Below are 19,346 nucleotides of genomic sequence, written 5' to 3' on the forward strand. Positions count from 1 at the left end.
CTGCCATTCATGAGCTCTGAAGATTATTCTTCCTCTGAAGAGGATGAAGATGTAACTGGAGAGCAAGTTTCTCAATATCTAGGAGCCATCATGAAGCTGAATGCCAAGTTATTTGGTAATGAGACTTGGAAAGGTGAACCTCCCTTGCTCATTAGTGAACTTGATACATGGGTTCAGCAAACTCTACCTCAAAAGAAACAAGATCTGGAAAATTCTTAATACCATGTACCATAGGCACCATGACCTTTGAAAAAGCTCTGTGTGACCTAGGGTCAGGCATAAATCTTACGCCACTCTCTGTAATGGAGAAGCTAGGGATCATTAAGGTACAGCCTGCCTTATTCTCATTACAATTAGCAGACAAGTCAGTAAGACAAGCTTATGGATTAGTAAAGGACGTGTTGGTAAAGGTTAAAGGCCTTTACATTCCTGCTGATTTTATAATCTTAGACACTAGGAAGGAGGAGGATGAATGCATCATCCTTGTAAGACCTTTCCTAGCCACAGCAGAAGCTGTGATAGATGTTAACAGAGGAGAATTAGTCTTTCAATTGAATGGGGACTACCTTGTGTTTAAGGCACACGGCTATCCTTCTGTAATAAGGGAGAGTAAGCATGCAGAGCTTCTCTCAGTACAGAGTCAAACAGAGCCCCCACAATCAAACTCTAAGTTTGGTGTTGGGAGGCCATAATCAAACTCTAAGTTTGGTGTTGAACCCCCATATCCAAACTCTAAGTTTGGTATTGGGAGTCCACAACATTGACCTGATCACCTTTGTGGCTCCAAGAGAACCCACTATCAAGCTAGTGACACTAAAAGGGCACTTATTGGGAGGCAACCCAATTTTTATTTATCTAATTTTATTTTATTTTCATTGTTCTTTTATGTTTTATTAGGTTCATGATCATGTGGAGTCACGAAAACAATATTAAAATTAAAAACAGAATCAAAAATAGCAGAAGAAAAATCACACCGTGGAGGAAGGACTTACTGGCGTTTAAACGCCAGTAAAGAGCATCTGGCTGGCGTTCAACGCCAGAACAGAGCATGGATCCGGCGTTGAATGCCAGAAACAAGCAACATCCTGGCGTTTGAACACCAGGAATATGCCTTGAGGAAAGCTGGCGCTGAATGCCAGTAACAAGCATGGAACTGGCGTTCATATGGGCGTTGAACGCCCAGAACGTGCATCACTTCGGCGTTTAAACGCCAGAATTGCATGCAAAGGCATTTTACATGCCTAATTGGTGCAGGGATGTAAATCCTTGACACCTCAGGATCTGTGGACCCCACAGGATCATCTCAGGATCTGTGGACCCCACAGGATCCCCACCTAACATATTCCCACCTTACCTCCTAATAATCCTATAACACACTTTCCCAAAAACCCTTCACCAATCACCTCAATCTCTCTTCCCAATTACCCCCTTCACCACTCACATCCATCCACTCTTCCCCATAAACCCCACCTACCTTCAAAATTCAAAAAATCTTTCCCACCCAAACCCACCCTAAATGGCCGAACCTACCCTCTCTCCCTTCCCTATATAAACCCCTCCATTCTACTTCATTTTCATACAACACAACCCTTTCTTCTATACCTTGGCCGAATACACCTCCCCCTCATTCTCCTCCATATTTTCTCTTCTTCTTCTTCTTTTCTTTCTTCTATTGCTCGAGGGCGAGTAATATTTTAAGTTTGGTGTGGTAAAAGCATAAGCTTTTTGTTTTTCCATCACCATTAATGGCACCTAAGGCTGGAGAAACCTCTAGAAAAGGAAAAGAGAAGACAAAAGCTTCCACCTCCGAGTCATGGGAGATGGAAAGATTCATCTCCAAAAGCCATCAAGACCACTTCTATGATGTTGTGGCAAAGAAGAAGGTGATCCCTGAGGTCCCTTTCAAGCTCAAGAAAAATGAGTATCCGGAGATCCGACATGAGATCCGAAGAAGAGGTTGGGAAGTTCTAACCAACCCCATGCACCAAGTCAGAATCTTAATGGTTCAAGAGTTCTATGCCAATGCATGGATCACTAGGAACCATTATCAAAGTGTGAACCCGAATCCAAACAATTATCTTACAATGGTTCGGGGGAAATACTTAGATTTTAGTCCGGAAAATGTGAGGTTGGCGTTCAACTTACCCATGATGCAAGGAGATGCACGACCCTACACTAGAAGGGTCAACTTTAATTAAAGGTTGGACCAAGTCCTTATGGACATATGTGTGGAAGGAGCTCAATGGAAAAGAGACTCCAAAGGCAAGCCGGATCAACTAAGAAGACTGGACCTCAAGCCTGTGGCTAGAGGATGGTTGGAGTTCATTCAACGCTCCATCATTACCACTAGCAACCGATCTGAAGTTACTGTGGATCGGGCCGTCATGATTCATAGCATCATGATTGGAGAGGAAGTAGAAGTTCATGAAGTCATCTCCCATGAATTCTACAAAATAGCCAATAAGTCCTCTACTTTGGCAAGGCTAGCTTTCCTCATCTTATTTGCCATCTATGTTACTCAGCTGGAGTTATCATAGAAGGAGACATCCTCATTGAGGAGGACAAGCCCATCACTAAGAAAAGGATGGAGCAAACAAAAGAAGAGCCCACTCATAGAACCCAAGAGACGCATGAGGAAGCTCATCACCAAAAAATCCCGGAGATGCCTCAAGGGATGCACTTTCCTCCCAACAACTATTGGGAACAACTCAACACTTCCTTAGAAGATTTGAGTTACAATGTGGATCAATTAAGGGTGGAACATCAAGAGCACTCCATCATTCTCCATGAAATTAGAGAAGATCAAAGAGCAATGAGGGAGGAGCAACAAAGGCAAGAAAGAGACATAGAAGAACTCAAGGACATCATTGGTTCTTCAAGAAGAAAGTGCCACCATCACTAAGGTGGATTCGTTCCTTGTTCTTATTTTTTTTTTGTTTTTCGGTTTTTATGCTTATTATGTCATCTATATTTGTGTCTCTACTTCATGATCATTAGTGTTTAGTAACTATGTCTTAAAGTTATAAATAAATTCCATGAATCATTCACATCTCTTAAAAGAAAAATGTTTCTAATTCAAAAGAACAAAAAGTACATGATTTTCGAATTTATCCTTGAATTTAGTTTAATTATATTGATATGGTGACAATACTTTTTGTTTTCTGAATGAATGATTGAACAGTGCATATTTTTTATCTTGTTGTTTATGAATGTTAAAATTGTTGGCTCTTGAAAGAATGATGAACAAAGAAAAATGTTATTGACAATCTGAAAAATCATGAAATTGATTCTTGAAGCAAGAAAAAGCAGTGAAAAAGCAAAAGCTTACGAAAAAAAATTGGCGAAAAAATAGAAAGAAAAAGAAAAAGCAAGCAGAAAAAGCCAGTAGCCCTTTAAATCAAAAGGCAAGGGTAAAAAGGATCCAAGGCTTTGAGCATCAATGGATAGGAGGGCCCAAGGAAATAAAATCCAGGCCTAAGTGGCTAAATCAAGCTGTCCCTGACCATGTGCTTGTGGCATGCAGGTCCAAGTGAAAAACTTGAGACTGAGTGGTTAAAGTCATGATCCAAAGCAAAAAGAGTGTGCTTAAGAGCTCTGGACACCTCTAACTGGGGACTCTAGCAAAGCTGAGTCACAATCTGAAAAGGTTCACCCAGTCATGTGTCTGTGGCATTTATGTATCCGGTGGTAATACTGGAAAAAAAGTGCTTAGGGCCACGGCCAAGACTCATAAAAGTAGCTGTGTTCAAGAATCAACATACTTAACTAGGAGAATCAATAACACTATCCGAAATTCTAAGTTCCCATAGATGCCAATCATTCAAAACTTCAAAGGATGAAGTGAGATGCCAAAACTGTTCAGAAGCAAAAAGCTACAAGTCCCGCTCATCTAATTAGAACTAATATTCATTGATATTTTGGGATTTATAGTATATTCTCTTCTTTTTATCCTAATTGATTTTCAGTTGCTTGGGGACAAGCAACAATTTAAGTTTGGTGTTGTGATGAGCGGATAATTTATACGCTTTTTGGCATTGTTTTTAGGTAGTTTTTAGTATGATCTAGTTACTTTAAGGGATGTTTTCATTGGTTTTTATGCTAAATTTACATTTCTGGACTTTACTATGAGTTTGTGTATTTTTCTGTGATTTCAGGTATTTTCTGGCTGAAATTGAGGGACCTGAGCAAAACTCTGATAGGAGGCTGACAAAGGACTGCTGATGCTGTTGGATTCTGACCTCTCTGCACTCGAAATAGATTTTCTAGAGCTACGAAACTTCAAATGGCGCGTTCTCAACGGCGTTAGAAAGTAGACATCCAGAGCTTTCCAGCAATATATAATAGTCCATACTTTATTCGAGATTTGACAATGTAAACTGGCACTCAACGCCAGTTCCATGCTGCATTCTGGAGTCAAACACCAGAAACACGTCACGAACCAGAGTTGAACGCCCAAAACATGTTACAACTTGGTGTTCAACTCCAAGAGAAGCCTCAGCTCGTGGATAGATCAAGCTCAGCCCAAGCACACACCAAGTGGGCCCCGGAAGTGAATTTATGCATCAATTACTTACCTCTGTAAACCTTAGTAGCTAGTTTAGTATAAATAGAACTTTTACTAGTTTATTAGATATCTTGGATTGTATTATTCAATCTTTGGACGTTTAGTTCTGAGATCTGGGGGGGCTGGCCATTTGGCCATGCCTGGACCTTCATCACTTATGTATTTTCAACGGTGGAGTTTCTACACACTATAGATTAAGGGTGTGGAGCTCTGCTGTACCTCAAGTTTTAATGCAATTACTACTATTTTCTATTCAATTTGATTTATTCCTGTTCTAAGATATTCGTTGCACTTCAACTTGATGAATGTGATGATCCGTGACACTCATCATTATTCTCACCTATGAACGCGCGTGACTAACAACTACTTCCGTTCTACCTTAGACCGGGCGCATATCTCTTAGATTCCTTAATCAGAATCTTCGTGGTATAAGCCAGAATTGATGGCGGCATTCATGGGAATCCGGAAAGTCTTATATGTGGTATTCCGAGTAGGATTCCGGGATTGAATGACTGTGACGAGCTTCAAACTCCTGAAGGCTGGGCGTTAGTGACAGACGCAAAAGAATCACTGGATTCTATTCCAACCTGATTGAGAACCGACAGATGATTAGTCGTGCTGTGACAGAGCATTTGGACCTTTTTTACTGAGAGGATGGGATGTAGCCATTGATAACGGTGATACCCTACATACAGTTTGCCATAGAAAGGAGTGATGAACAACTAGAAGGAAGAAGTAGGAAAGCAGAGATTCAGAAGGAACACAGCACTTCCATACACCTATCCGAAATTCCCACCATTGGATTACATGAGTAACTTTGTCTTTATTTTCTGTTTATTTACTATTATTTGATTTTCAAAATTCTATAATCAATTATTATTCGCCTGACTGAGATTTACAAGATGACCATAGCTTGCTTCATACCAACAATCTCTGTGGGATCGACCCTTACTCACGTAAGGTATTACTTGGATGACCCAGTACACTTGCTGGTTAGTTGTGACAAAGTGTGATTCACGTTTGAGAGCACCAAGCCTTTGGAGCCATTATTGATGATCACAATTTCGTCCACCATGCTGCTCTGCCTGGTTCAACCGTGCTTTCATATTCCTTATGGAGGCTTTGGTCTCCTGCATTAAGCCTTGCTGGCTCTTTACAAGTTCCGCTAATGCAGGTGCCAGGTCAAGAGTACTCTGAGGCTGTGGAGAGTGAGGAGGAGGGTTGTTACCTAAACTTTGCAAGCTCAACACTTGTTGTGTGAGAGAGTTCAACTGTTGGACTAAAGATTCATTTTGTTCATGAATAGCGGATTCGGTTGACACTCTGTTGTCTTCCCTTTTCATTGAGGTCTTCTCTGATGGCTATAGGTATTGGTTGTTAGCCACCATCTCAATGAGTTTGTTGGCCTCCTCTAGAGTTTTCTTCATATGTAAAGAGCCACCCGCAGAATTATCCATGAATACCTTTGCTCTTTCAGAGAGCCCGTCATAGAAGATATCCAGCTTGACCCACTCTGTGAACATTTCAATGGGACATTTTCTGAGCATCAACTTGTACCTTTCCCACGTGTCATAGAGAGACTCGCTCTCTTCCTGCTTCAAAGTCTAAATATCCCTCTGTAGCTTAGTCATCTTCTTTGGTGAAAAGTACTTGTTTAGAAATTTGTTGACTACCTCACTCCAGGTGTTCAAGCTCCTCTTGGGTTGGACATCCAACCAATCTTTTGCTTGATTTCTCAAAGCAAATGGGAAGAGCATTATCCTATAGACTTCAGGATCCACTCCATGAGTCTTTACAGTGTCACAGATCTGCAAAAAAATCTGATATAAACTTGCTGGGGTCTTCTTGTAAAAGCCCATGAAACTGGCAGTTCTGTTGTACCAGGATGATTAACTGAGGGTTGAGCTCAAAACTGTCAACTCCAATAGGAGGTGTACTAATGCTCCTTCCATAGAAGTCAGGAGTGGGAGCTGTATAAGACCCCAAAGTTCTTCTGGGTTGTGCATCCTCATTTGGATCCATAGTAATTTTTAGTATTCCTGTACAAGTAAGAGACAAAGAAAAGTGGGAGTCTCTATGTCAAAGTATACAGAACTCCCAGTGAGATACCTAAGAAGAAACAACAAGAATTAAAAATATTTAAATTTTTTTAAGAAATTTTGAAAATAAATAAAAAATAGGAAGAAAAAGGAATTACGAAATTCGAAAAATTTAAAAAAAATAGAAAGAAATGGGTGTAAAAATGTTGAAATTCAAAAAGAAAGAGAAAAGAAAAATTAAGGAAATACCAAACTTTTAAAATTTAAAATAAAACAAACAATTAACTAATCAAGATTTGAAAATAAAGATAAAAGATTTAATTTTAAAAATTTAAAATTCAAAAAGAGAAGGTCCAACAAAAGATTTGAAATTCAAATTTTAAAAATAAAGAGTCAATAAAGATTTAAAAATTTAAAATTTAAAAGATTTGAAATTTAATTTTAAAATTTTGAAATTTAAAATTTAAAGATTTGAAATTCAATTTTGAAATTTTAAAATCAAATCAAGGAAAATAAGATAATATTTGAAAATAAAAATAGTTAAGATAAAGAGCAAGAATTTAAAAGATGTGATTTTAAAATTTAAAATTTATCCACACAAGACACCAAACTTAAAATTTAAATTCAAATAAAGATAAGATAAAGATTTTAAGAATTTAAATTTTAAAAAATTTGAAATTTTGAAAAAAAAGTTTTTAAAACAAAAATTGAAAATTAAAAAGATAAAGAAAACACTTAAGACACACTAAACTTAAAAATTTTGAAATCAAATACACTAAATTTTGAAAATTTAAAGAGAAAAATACTAAAAGACACCAAACTTAAAAATTTTGAAATCAAACAAAAGAAAATAGCAAGAACAATTCGAATACCAAGAAGAAAAACCAAGAACAAGTTTTCAAAAACTCAAGAAAAGATAGACCAACTAATGCCCAAAAGACAGAACAATACAAACCCAACTGACACCAAACTTAAGAACTCACACAAGCCTCAAACAAAAGATAAAGATTACTAAAGAAAAGAAAATATTTTGAAAAATTTTTGAAAAAGAATAACAAGAAACACACGAAATGAAAGAAAACAAATAAAAGATACCTGATCTAAGCAGCAAGATAACCGGTAGTTGTCAATCACGAACAATCCCCAGCAATGGTGCCAAAAACTTCGTGCGCAAAATTAGTACTTCGCACAACTGAACCGGCAAGTGCACCGAGTCGTCCAAGTAATACCTCAGGTGAGTGAGGGTCGAATCCCACGAGGATTGTTGAATTGAGCAAGCAGTAGTTATCTTGCAAATCTTAGTCAGGCGATCAGAAAAGAGTGGTTGTTGTAGTAACGTAAAAAACAAAATAAGAATGAAAATAATACCAACTTGACATAGAAACAATGATGAGGAATCAGTTAAGGTCTCGGAGATGCTTGTTCTTCCGAATTAATACTTCTTACTGACTACTTTAATAATGAGTGATTCGTTCAATGGCAAGGCTGTAAGTGATCGACACCATGCCAATGGTCATTAATCTCCTCTGATCCACATCAACTGCCACGCCAATGGTCAATTGATCTGAACGAGGGTGAAGCTCTAGCAATTCAAAATCTGATGATCCTACTCAAAATGTCACAGAAAAGGTCAGATCTTTCGGATCGAAGAACGAAGCTCAGGATTCTAGCCTTAGCACCACAGAAACCTAAGTTATCCACTACTAACGAGATTTTATGTCACATATCCCAGTTACACCAGATAACATGTTGGAACCTGTGATGCATTCTCAAGATGCAGCTCAATACTATCCCGCCAAGGACTAGCAAGACCTCATGTAGAACAGGGGTCATACGCTAGTTCCACCCAATCCATAAAGATTATGAACGACAATACATCATAGAATGAAATCAGACATGTATTAAAGTAGAAAAGTAATGATATTAATCCATAGGAATGAGCAGAGCTCCTATCCTTAACCTAGGAGGTTTAGTTGCTCATGATTTACAGGAAAGAAAATATGAACCGTGTAAAGGGTCAAGAGTCTCTAACAAGGGTGAACTCTTGTCTATATATACTAATATAATAACCAATAATTACAAAACTTAGATAGACTGGACTCCTGGTGCGAAAATTCACTTCTTGGGCCCACTTGGTGAGTGTTTGGGCTGAGCTTGGGGTGAATTCATGTGCTGGGACTTCTCTTGGGGCGTTGAACGCCGGATTTGGTCCAACTTGGGCGTTCAACGCCGGGCTTGTTCCATTTGGGGCATTCAATGTCGAACAAGGAGTGATTTAGGCGTTCAATGCCCATTTTGGGTTATCGTTTCCAAAGTAAAGTATAGACTATTATATATTGTTGGAAAGTCCTAAAAGTTAGCTTTCCAACGCCATTGAGTGTGCATCATTTAGACCTTTATAGCTCAAGACATGCTCGTTGGAGTGCACGGAGGTCAGGATCTGACAGCATCTGCTAGCCTTTCTTTCCATCTGAATCTGACTTTGCCAAAACTTGCAGTTTTCACCCAAAATTCATCTGAAATCACAAAAAAAAAAACACCAAAACTCAAAGTAGCATCCAAAAAGTGATTTTTGCACTAAAACATACTAAAACTTGATAAAATGTAACTAAGAGAACAATACCAAAAAGTGTATAAAATATCCGCTCATCACTACTACAAAGTGTAAAATATCATAACTAACAAAAGAAATCAAAGATTAAGTGTTGGAGAGAGGAATTGTTACCTACAAAAGTCGGTCACTGACCTCCCCACACTTAATGATTGCACCGTCCTTGGTGCATTCAAAGATGAACAAAGGGGTACGAAATCGCCACTTTCAATGGCCTAAGGATGATGTGACAGAGGATGGATCGCTACAACTAATGAGCTTCTTCAAAGGATTGTTTAGAGGGACTCGTTTTCCGCCTCATCAAAGCGGTCAACCATCTTCGGCCTCTTAGGAGGTGGTGGCTTGGCAGTTGGTTTACGAGTCACCACCTTGCTAGGTGTCTTTGATGCGGAATTTATAACCACACTTACTAACCGGCAAGTGCACCGGGTCGTACCAAGTAATACCTTACGTGAGTAAGGGTCGATCCTACGATGATTGATGGATTAAGCAACAATAGTATTTGATAGAATTAGTTAGGCAAGCAGAAAAGGATGTTGGAAGTTCAAAAGCATTAAACAGTAATGTTAGACTTTCAGAAAGCAAAAGCAGCAATGAGTTGGGAATAAAATTTGTAGAAAATAGTTAAGGCTTCAGAGTTATCTATTTTTCCAGATTAACTTTTCTTACTAACTATTTTAAATATGTAGGATTTAATTTATGGCAAACTATATGTGACTAGACCCTAATTCCTTAGACCTTCCTAGTCTCCTCTAAAATTCATTAACTGCCAATTCCTTGGTCATTTAATTCCAATTAGAGGGTAAAAATCAATTTTCAGTTTTCATGCCACAAAAACTCTAATTACCCAAAAATAAGGGGATTATATGTCACGTATCCCCTTAAATCCAAATAATTAAAATTTAGGAGAATATGTTTTCAAGCTATTGTTCAAGTATAGAGCTTTTCCAAGTTATACAAGAACTCAAATAGAAAGAGGGTCATACTTCCGTTCCACCCAAATTCATAATATAAAGAACGAGAACAATTCTTAAATATAAATCCAAAACATAAATTAAAATAGAAAAAGTAATAAAATCAATCCATACAAATAGACAGAGCTCCTAACCTTAACAATGGAGGATTAGTTGCTCATGGTTCAGAGTAGAAAATAAGGATTATCGTAAAAATTCTGTGTGTGTCTAAATGTATAGATTTCCTATTTATAATTAATCCTAATAAATTTAAAATCTAATTCTCTAAAAATAAAAATAATATCTTTTCCTAAAAGATAAGATTTGAATTTAAATTTAAATTAATTAACAGATCTTCAGTTGATGGGTGGGGACCACTTGATTTGTCCATTTTGCAGCTTCTAATCTGTGTTTGCTGGGCTGGAACTGGGTCAAAACGTGGCCCAAAATTGCCCCCAGCGTTTTTCTGTATTTTCTGCACGTGGCGCATGTCACACGGACGCGTTAGGCACGCGATCGCGTCGATGATCTTTTCTGCGAGTCACGCGGACGCGTCATTTGTGCAAATTCCAGTCCACGCGTTCGCGTCAGGCACACGATCGCGTCATTGCGCTTTTCTCCATTCCGCGCGGTCGCGTGAGCCATGCGTCCGCGTCGGTCTTCGCTGGTCATCTCTTTGGTTTCTTCTTTTTCTCTGCAGAAACTTCATCAAATCCCTCCGAATGCTACCTAAAATAAATAAAATTGCACAAAACTCAAAATAGCATCCATAGTGGCTAAAATATAATTAATTCTTAATTAAACTCAACAAATTAAGTACAAATTCACTAGGAAAAGATAGATAAGATGCTCACGCATCAGTCTTCTTAGAAGCTTTTTCCTTGTCTTTCTTGGTGGCCATCCTGAAAGGGGAGAAAAAGAAGGAAGATTAAGCCCAAAAACAAAGACATCAAAGCTAATAGAATATAGGTGGGAACTAATGCCAAATAAGAGTGTGGTTCTCAACTACATGGTAACTACAATATGTAAGTGAGAAAGCATCATAAGCGAATGGCATATCAACTAACACTTGATGTAAGAGTAAAGTCAAAACATAAGTAAATGGCACGAAGAGAGCACTTGGAAGCATCAATTTCAAACAACAATTGACACAAACAAGATTAGTTATAAGTATGAGAGAATTCAGTTCCAACCTAACTTAATAACAATGAAGCACAAAAACCAAAGAATAATGAGTTAGAAATGACTAAATCACTATCTTGTGTGTGGGACAAGAATTGCAAACAATGAATAAGAAAAAGTGAGTCATAAAAGACAATGTGAGTTCATATCAATGTACAAAGAATGCAAGTGTCATAAAAGATTAAGCACTGACCTAAAAATTTCATCATCCAACAATACCAAATAAGTCAAGAAGCACTAAAATGATCCAAAAAATTCTCAATAATTGAGTAGAAAAATTCAACACTAATGATAGAATAGCAAGTATAGAAAATAAGAAAAAAGAACTAACTACTGATAACAAAACTAAATGCAATTAAGAAGAAGAAAGGTAATCAAATACAACAATCAAAAGAAAAGTAGAAAGTAAGAGAAATTAAAAGATAAAACCTTGACAAAGGAAGAAAGAAGAAGAAGAAAGGAATAGGAAAGAGAGAAGAAGGAAGAAAGAAAGAAAGAAAGAAAAATGGAATAGGGAGGAAGAAACAGGGCAGCGAGCCCTTCAATTGAATTCGCAATGCAACGCGTATAAAAATTTATATGTATTAAGTTTCATATTTAACAAAAATTTAAAAATTTGTTATTGCTAGTGTATCCGTATGTCTAAATTCTAATGTCCGCATCATGGATTTTGTGTGACTAGTTTAGAATCAAATCAGTCAAAGTTTTTTAGGTGTACCTTCCAACAAGAATGTTAAACAGCTAAAGCAATGTGTTTTAATTTGTAAAGAGTTCCCCCCTTCCTTTCCTTCGTTCCTTTTCAGCAGTTGCTTTTTTTGCCAGTGTCATTATTACGTGTCCTCTGTCTTCCACCATCACCATTCAATGAAACTAATCATCAATCATTCTGATAACTAAATAAGAATGAAAACTTTCCCTCTCAGAAATTGTTCTTCTGCTCAGCACAGTGAGAAGTAACAAAACACAGAAAAATGTCTGCACTCTTGTCAGAGACTATGGCGTACAAGGTTTGCTGTATATTCTGTTACTGCAAGTGCAAGTACATAGTATAGGAAGAATTACAGGTATTTTCAGTAGTTCTAGACGTTAATCTAAATTATACATATATTTTATAATTTAAATTAATGGCTAAAACCACTTGAATACTCGTATTCTTGAAATATCTGAAAAAAATTTTCATAGTATATGAATATCTTTTACATTCTTCATATTATTATTATTATTATTATTATTATTATTATTATTATTATTATTATCATTTGTATAAAGGAAATTGAGCTTATTCTCCAGTTAAGAGCTTAAGTTTTGCAATAATAAAATGAGTTACACAAATTTAATGAATTTGTTATTAGCATTTTGGTACCACTGGCATTGATAGTGAATCTGAACTTCATTTTCATGTTCTGAAACGGGAATAAGAGTGCATAGTTGAGTTTTCATTCACAACTACAAAACCATGAAAGCCAAATTAATTATAACAGTGATTTAGATGCACTTTTTTCTTTTCCAGCTGAGAAAGTTCTTGATTTTCTTTCACTTCGTTTGAAGATTTATTTATGTCTGGTAATGTGTTTAAATTGCTAAATCAGAGTTAAGACAGAAAGTGAAAAAACAGTAGTTTTGCACACCAAAGCCAAATGCATTTCCACTCCAATCTATATTATGATTCAGTACATCAGAACCAAATAAAGAAAAAAAGAATAATCTTATTCTATGACCTATGCACACCCAAAATAACAAATAGGAATCCAATTTCCTACTGGTTAATCCTTTTACTCTCTTCTTATTTTTTTCTTTTTCATTTTTTTTCCTCTCTTCTATCTATGTCTCTCTGTTCATTATATGTAGTACGGATGGCGATTTGCCGATGTATACACACACTCCGGACGACGAAGTAATCACACAGCATTCTCTGTACAAAAAAAGAAAGAAAAGCAAACCAAAGAGAAAAAGCTGGATTGGAGAAAAAACAAACCCAGAACAAACCAAAAAGAATGACACACCATGCACACTTTTTTTGTGCATGGATAGTGTTAGACATGTTTTAAAGATCCTCTCAGAATGTGCCGTAACATTTTGGGAGGACGATGGAGGGTAAATGGCTTTCAAAACTTTTCAGGCTTACCAAAACTGCAAATTTTTTCCTCGAATGAGGTAAAAGGAGAACTAGGCAAAGCCGGATTTGCCAAGGGTGAAGAAGAGAGAAGGACATGCAGATATTTGTAGTTTAGAAGGATTAGAGAATGAGATTATAGGCTTTGTAGCAGGGCTCTTTTGCAGAGTGGTGGTTGCGAGGGGTTTAGGCTTATGTTGTTGAGGGATGGAGATTCCATTCCAAGTGTTTTCATGAGGAAGTTCCTCTCCTGCAACAAAAGAAAAAGAGGTATGTCAAAGAACAGAATCTGTTTTAATTTGTGCCCAACTCATAGAGACTAGCAGTTCAATAATAAGGCTTCAATATGTTCTTCGTTCCCAAGTTTGTCCATCGACTATTTTCGCCCGAGTTTAGTCCTTCATTTTTTAGGCTCAATTTGATAAAGGTTTTTATTTTTCTAGAGTAACTTATGAAATTTTCTAAAAGTTGTAGCACATGTGTTTGTGTTTGATAAAATCAAACTAAAAATTGTATTTGGCAAAACAGCTTTTAAAATTAAAAAGGACTATAATAGACATAAATATAAAAGTTAAATTTGGAAATTAATTAATATATAAAGTTATATCAGACTTTTAATTTTGATAAGCACAAATTAACTGTGAAAAGTTCTACTTTAAGTGTTTTCAAAAGCACTCCTGTTTTCTAAAAACTACAAGCACAAGCACATGATTTCGATTTACCAAATACAAAATGAAGAATTTACACAAATACATCTTCAAAAAGTTTTACCAAACCAAACCTTAAGATTATAGATCAATTCTCACCTTCTCAATGTAGCTTGATTTTAAGTGGTGATGTGGCAATGATGGGAATCGCTGTTTGTCATATCACCACTTAACAATTAACATATAATGTTGAGGACCAATTAATAATTATAGTAGTGCTTACAAATGCAGGACTAGAATTGTATGAAAATTTTGACAGACAAAACCTAGAAAGTGTAAAATTGAGGAACTAGTGCATATTTAAGCAAAATAATTAAAAAGGTTTAGCAGGAAACAATTCTAAGTAACATGATGACATCCACAATCCGGCCGCGATAGGAAATGCAGAAAGTTTCCTAAAGTTCCATTTATGCAGTATTCATGGTACTTGGTAGATAGTCTGCTTAATGTTCTATAGATATACCAAATGACAAATGGAGATGATGATAATAATTAACAGCTTCAATAGCATTCAGCATGAACACACTATAATTATGTTGTTCACCAATGTGTTTGTTTTGTCAACTGCTCAATATTATATTAACACATTTTCTTAGCCAATCTGCATGTGGTTACTGAAATATCTCCCTTGGAACCAAGGAATTATATCACCAGTTCTTGTTTAAAGCAAGAGATGAGATACCTAACCATAATTTTTAACTTGATACCTGAATATTGCATAAAGATTATGTTCTAGTATGTTCTGAAAGAGAATGTATTACTAGTATTTCAAATTCTGAGTTTATCACTTCCTCTGTTGACTTGTGCTGCTAAATTTTATGAACAAATATACCCTTTTTTCAATCTGCATTATTTTGAGCAGCTTAGTCCAGCAGCCAAATGATGTAAGCTACATTTTTTTAGATAACTACCAAAAAATGCTACCACTTATACTACTTGTAGTGGTATCAATTCTGTTTATCATATTTCCCATTATTGTTTATTAGTATATATAGTCAGGCTTAAAAAATCTATTACTGCCATTATCTTGCTGTCGAATTCTAATTCATAATCTCGGAGTGCGTAGGTAACTTACGCTTTCGGAAAATTGAGGGCTAGGAATTCCTGCAGCCAAGGATCTGAACAGAGGTGTAACTTGAAGAGGGGAACTGAACTCTGTCATTGATGAGGCAGAAACAATGCCATCTTTGTTCATCCGATCCTTATTTAATGCGAAAACATCTGTTACCGAAAAAATTACATAACTAATTAGCTATTCTTTCTTTATTAAAATGTTAGGACATCAAGATTAAGATATAAGAACTATTTCTTGAGAAATTATTAGGAGGAAAAAGAAAATCTAGTTCAAAATCCAGTTGAGAAAACTAATCATTTAAATTGAAATAGAGTCAAAATGTGGTTAGTCACCCGTAAACTAGAAATACTTTCACTCAAAATTCCTATCTTACCTTGATCCAAAGTTGCAGTAGAAAGAACACCTTGCTCACATTCCTTTTGATCTCCAATGTGTATTGACTTGAGTTCAGTTTCAATTTCCTGATGCAGCGAGTGTTCCGAGTTGTCGGCACCCAAATGAGGGAGGAGAGTTGATCCTGTGCTGTACTCAGAACTGCCAGGAGAGTCTTCATATAATTCCATTTGCCTAGAATACAATCCGAAACTATAGTCCTCATAGAACTTTGTGTTTTGAATGGATTTAAATTTCCTCCAACATGGTTGAATTCCCTCACTGTTACTCTTCAAGTCCTCCAACCAATCTCCTAGATCTACAAGCTGTAGATCCGGAACCTTACATCTCGGACCATCAGACTCTTTGGTTCGTTTCAGAAACTCTTGAAGAACCTGGCATCAATACCATAGGCATTAGAAGATAAATGAGAGGGGAAAAGGTCAAAGCTTTACTATGATTATCTGAAAGTTTTCATCATCATATTTGAGACTTTAATGTCAAAGAAGTTAGTCACTGAATAATGCTTATAATTAACTAATGGTGTGGCATAAAGTAAAGTGGGCCTATGCATTATCCATGCTTTTATCAAGAAATTATCACATGATCATAATAAGATTAATACTTTGTGATTAGCTTATTAAGCTATCAAGCCTCACCTTCCATGCATTTTCTAGACTTTGGTCCATGTTCTCTGCATCAACTTTTAGAGCTAATGAACTTAGCAACTCTGCTTGTTGCATCAATGCGTTTATCTTTGGATCATCCTTTTTGAGGAATGTCCCTTGCAACTTGTTTTGGCCTATAATAGCAAGATAAACCAAAAGTTAATTTAGCCAAAAGAAAGAAAAATAAAACTAAACATGGAAAGGAAAGGCTGGACATATCAATATATCATCGTGTTTACTTGTTTTCATCTTACAGCCGAAGAACATTACCATAACCATTAAACTTCAAACTGCAGATATCATGCTGATCTGATAAGTTGTTGACATTATGAGAGTTCGGAGGTAGCACGGCGAATGGCGCTCTTGGCTGCTGACTTATCTGAGTTCCATTTTGTTTATGTAATCTGTCTCCATAGTTTATCCTTTCTTCTACCACTGGAATATGCGGCCTCCTATATCGCAATAACGTTATCACTCTTCTATGAAGAATCTTTTGTGTATTTTGCTACTGAAGTTTATGATACTCTACCTCATCTTCTTAGTAGACACACCAGATTCTGATGCTGAATCTGTAACATGTCCATGTTGTAGAATAACCCTCTTATTATTTGAATTGGTGTAAGAAGTGTGGTTCTCTTTCGCTAATGCTTCATTTTTCGCTCTCTTTTTGCGCAATGTGGAGAACCGGTTCTTAACAGCATTATCCGTTCTGCACACAAAAGCAGGGAAGCATTGTATTAAGAATAGTTGTTGCTAACATTTCTATTGTAATTTTCATGCAAGTATATGAATGAATTTCTGGTTACCTGCCTGGAACCACCTTTGATATTTCTGTCCACCGGTTACCAAATAGTTTCTGAGCCTACAGAGACAATAGCAATCACACCATGTCAAAACAAAGATAAATTTCAAGTGAGATACATTTTGTCTAATCTGCAGAACTTTAGGAATAGAAGATGTTGGTTTAATGGGGTGTTTGGAAAACAATAATTTCAAGAAAATAATGGATTCTTCTTTTTCAATCAGCTTATCAATGGAGAAAACAGAAAGAAGCATGCAAAGATGAAAGTCCAAATTTTCAAAGTCATATTCAAGTTCCTAATTACCTCGCACAAGAGCATATCTTCCTCCGGTGACCAACCCCCTTTCTTGAAATCAGAATTCAAGTAAGTGAACCATCTGGTTAATTTATAAGTTTAAATAAGCATCAGATTGAGAAAAAAGAAAAACAACAAATAAAACAAGAATCATCAAAACAAAACCATCTTGAATAAGCCATGATCATAATTTGAAATTCAAATAAATAAAACAAACCTCACCTCCTTCTGCACTGTCTTGTAGTTTTATCCTTGAATTTAGAAGCAATAATACCCCAGCTGCAAATAGTTATTACAATCCAGAAATCCCTTAGTATCATCACATAACCATGTCAAATATGAAAAAATCACTACATAACTCAATATAGTGAAAAAGTGTGGTGTTATGAGTACTTTTCAGTTCCATGGATTCCAACCTGCTCCCTCAGAATATCATCCTCCTGAAACTCACATAGCACAACATATAAATTAATTATCATAAACAAAAACATTTCTAAACAATAATAGAAAAAACTTGTAGTGTAGTAAGAGAAGATGAAACCTCTTGAGTCCACATAACAATGCGATGCTCCTTCTTCTTATTAGATTCTTCATTATTGGCCACCACCACTACCTGCTTCTGCTTCTGCTTCTTCATATTATCTTGCATGATCTTTTTGGTGTCTTGAATATTCTTTTGTTTATTCTATATTATTAGTGTCGTGGCGCTTGCTCTCTCTATCAGAGACGCTCCCTTCTTTATTTTTATTTGTTTTTTACCGGAGCCAAGTTGCATGCTAAAGCCAACGCTCTCCCTTTATAATATACCAAAGCTTTTAGCAATTTTATTACAAAAGAGAGAGATATTTTAAAATTTTAAAAAAAAAGGAAAAGAAAACAAAAAGAGGGGGAAAGAAGGAAAAGAAAACCCCTTGTTACTTGTGTATCATCAAATCAAACTTTTACAAAGAGTGACTGTTCCAAAACGGGAACCGTAATAAGAATAAGATTGCATTCTGAAAAGTGACCTTAATAAGAGAAAAGCCATATGCTCTCAAAATGAAAACAAAACGGATATCATTAGTGTTAGTACCCTCCAAAGAAATGGCCTCGGATTCTAACTTTTCAGAACTTTGATCACAGAGAAAAATAGCATCTTATTATTCTCTCTGTAACCAAAACAGAACATAACAGGACACTCAAGTTAGGAGAGACCCAAATGAAATGAGAGAGAGAGATAGAAAATGGGCAATGGAGAATACATAAAAGGGTACTATAAGGGTTCATGGGTTTCGATCAAAATCTATTTTTCCGAAACCCGAGAGAGAGAGAGAGAGAGAGAGGGTGAATGTTATGTATGTGTAGTATTTTGGTGGAGTATGCAATTGATGAGGCAGAAAAGGTGGTGGTGATAGATCTAAAATTTGAACAACTTTGGGAATTTAAACGGAAAAAGAAAAGAAAAGAAAAAAGTTGGTGTTTTTGTTCAACGTTGGTTAAGTAGACATAGACAAGTACCTCGACTAAGAATGTTGTGATTTTGAGAGATCTCTGCTATATTCTGGGCGGAGACTGAAAATCCAGAGAGAGAAAACAATGGCATCAGAGAGAGAGAGAGAGAGAGAGAGAGAGAGAGAGAGGACATTCGATTGAATCAGAGACTTTTCTTAGTTTAGTTAGATGGAACAGTGCGAGTAGAGACAGTGTACTAGGGAGTGAGTCATGGGTCACCCTCCCAAACTGTTTTCTCGTCTTTAATTTTTCTATTTTATATTTTTCCACAAAGGGTCACATAGATTGGAAAATGTTAGGAACTCCATTAGTAGAGTTGATTTTATATGAAAGTTGATAGTTGAAAATTATTATATAAAAATTTAATTAAATAAATTAAATTTAATTTTAATATACTTTTAATAATGTAAAATATTTTACACATATGTATTTAATGTTTAAAATATTTTATAATGTCAATATATTAAAATTAAA

The 19,346-nt window shown here is 36.1% G+C and overlaps 1 protein-coding gene across 3 annotated transcripts; it reads right to left on the reverse strand.

Annotated features, from left to right (window-relative positions):
• Window positions 1-12,956: 12,956 nt before the first annotated feature.
• On the reverse strand, window positions 12,957-19,040 carry LOC130981797 (transcription factor MYB124-like). Of its 3 annotated transcripts, XM_057905503.1 has the most exons (13): window positions 18,879-19,039; window positions 17,923-18,175; window positions 17,775-17,821; window positions 17,604-17,660; window positions 17,391-17,463; window positions 17,091-17,146; window positions 16,814-16,993; window positions 16,555-16,736; window positions 16,276-16,418; window positions 15,618-16,011; window positions 15,245-15,390; window positions 14,269-14,319; window positions 12,958-13,712 (listed from the first exon to the last, which is right to left on the reverse strand). In XM_057905503.1, the coding sequence occupies exons 2-13, from the start codon at window positions 18,028-18,030 to the stop codon at window positions 13,599-13,601; spliced, it is 1,551 nt and encodes a 516-aa protein (XP_057761486.1). In that variant the 5' UTR covers window positions 18,031-18,175; window positions 18,879-19,039; the 3' UTR covers window positions 12,958-13,598. The 3 variants fall into 3 exon arrangements, with proteins under 3 accessions (XP_057761488.1, XP_057761486.1, XP_057761487.1); XM_057905505.1 differs by having other exon boundaries at window positions 12,957-13,712; window positions 17,741-17,821; window positions 17,923-19,040; XM_057905504.1 differs by lacking the exon at window positions 14,269-14,319 and having other exon boundaries at window positions 12,959-13,712; window positions 17,923-19,034.
• Between the last annotated feature and the right edge of the window lie 306 nt (window positions 19,041-19,346).

This window comes from Arachis stenosperma, chromosome 5 (assembly GCF_014773155.1).
Source record: "Arachis stenosperma cultivar V10309 chromosome 5, arast.V10309.gnm1.PFL2, whole genome shotgun sequence".
Taxonomy (NCBI): Eukaryota; Viridiplantae; Streptophyta; class Magnoliopsida; order Fabales; family Fabaceae; genus Arachis; species Arachis stenosperma.

What these genes read in the sequence shown, in the direction of transcription:
- LOC130981797 (XM_057905503.1), bottom strand. Translation starts at nt 18,030, where the DNA reads ATGCAAGATAATATGAAGAAGCAGAAGCAGAAGCAGGTAGTGGTGGTG. An exon ending in GTCTAGAAAATGCATGGAAG is followed by an intron (nt 16,012 to 16,275) that starts GTGAGGCTTGAT and finishes TATTGATGCCAG; the next exon opens with GTTCTTCAAGAGTTTCTGAA. An exon ending in AATCAAGCTACATTGAGAAG is followed by an intron (nt 13,713 to 14,268) that starts GTGAGAATTGAT and finishes CTTTTGTTGCAG; the next exon opens with GAGAGGAACTTCCTCATGAA.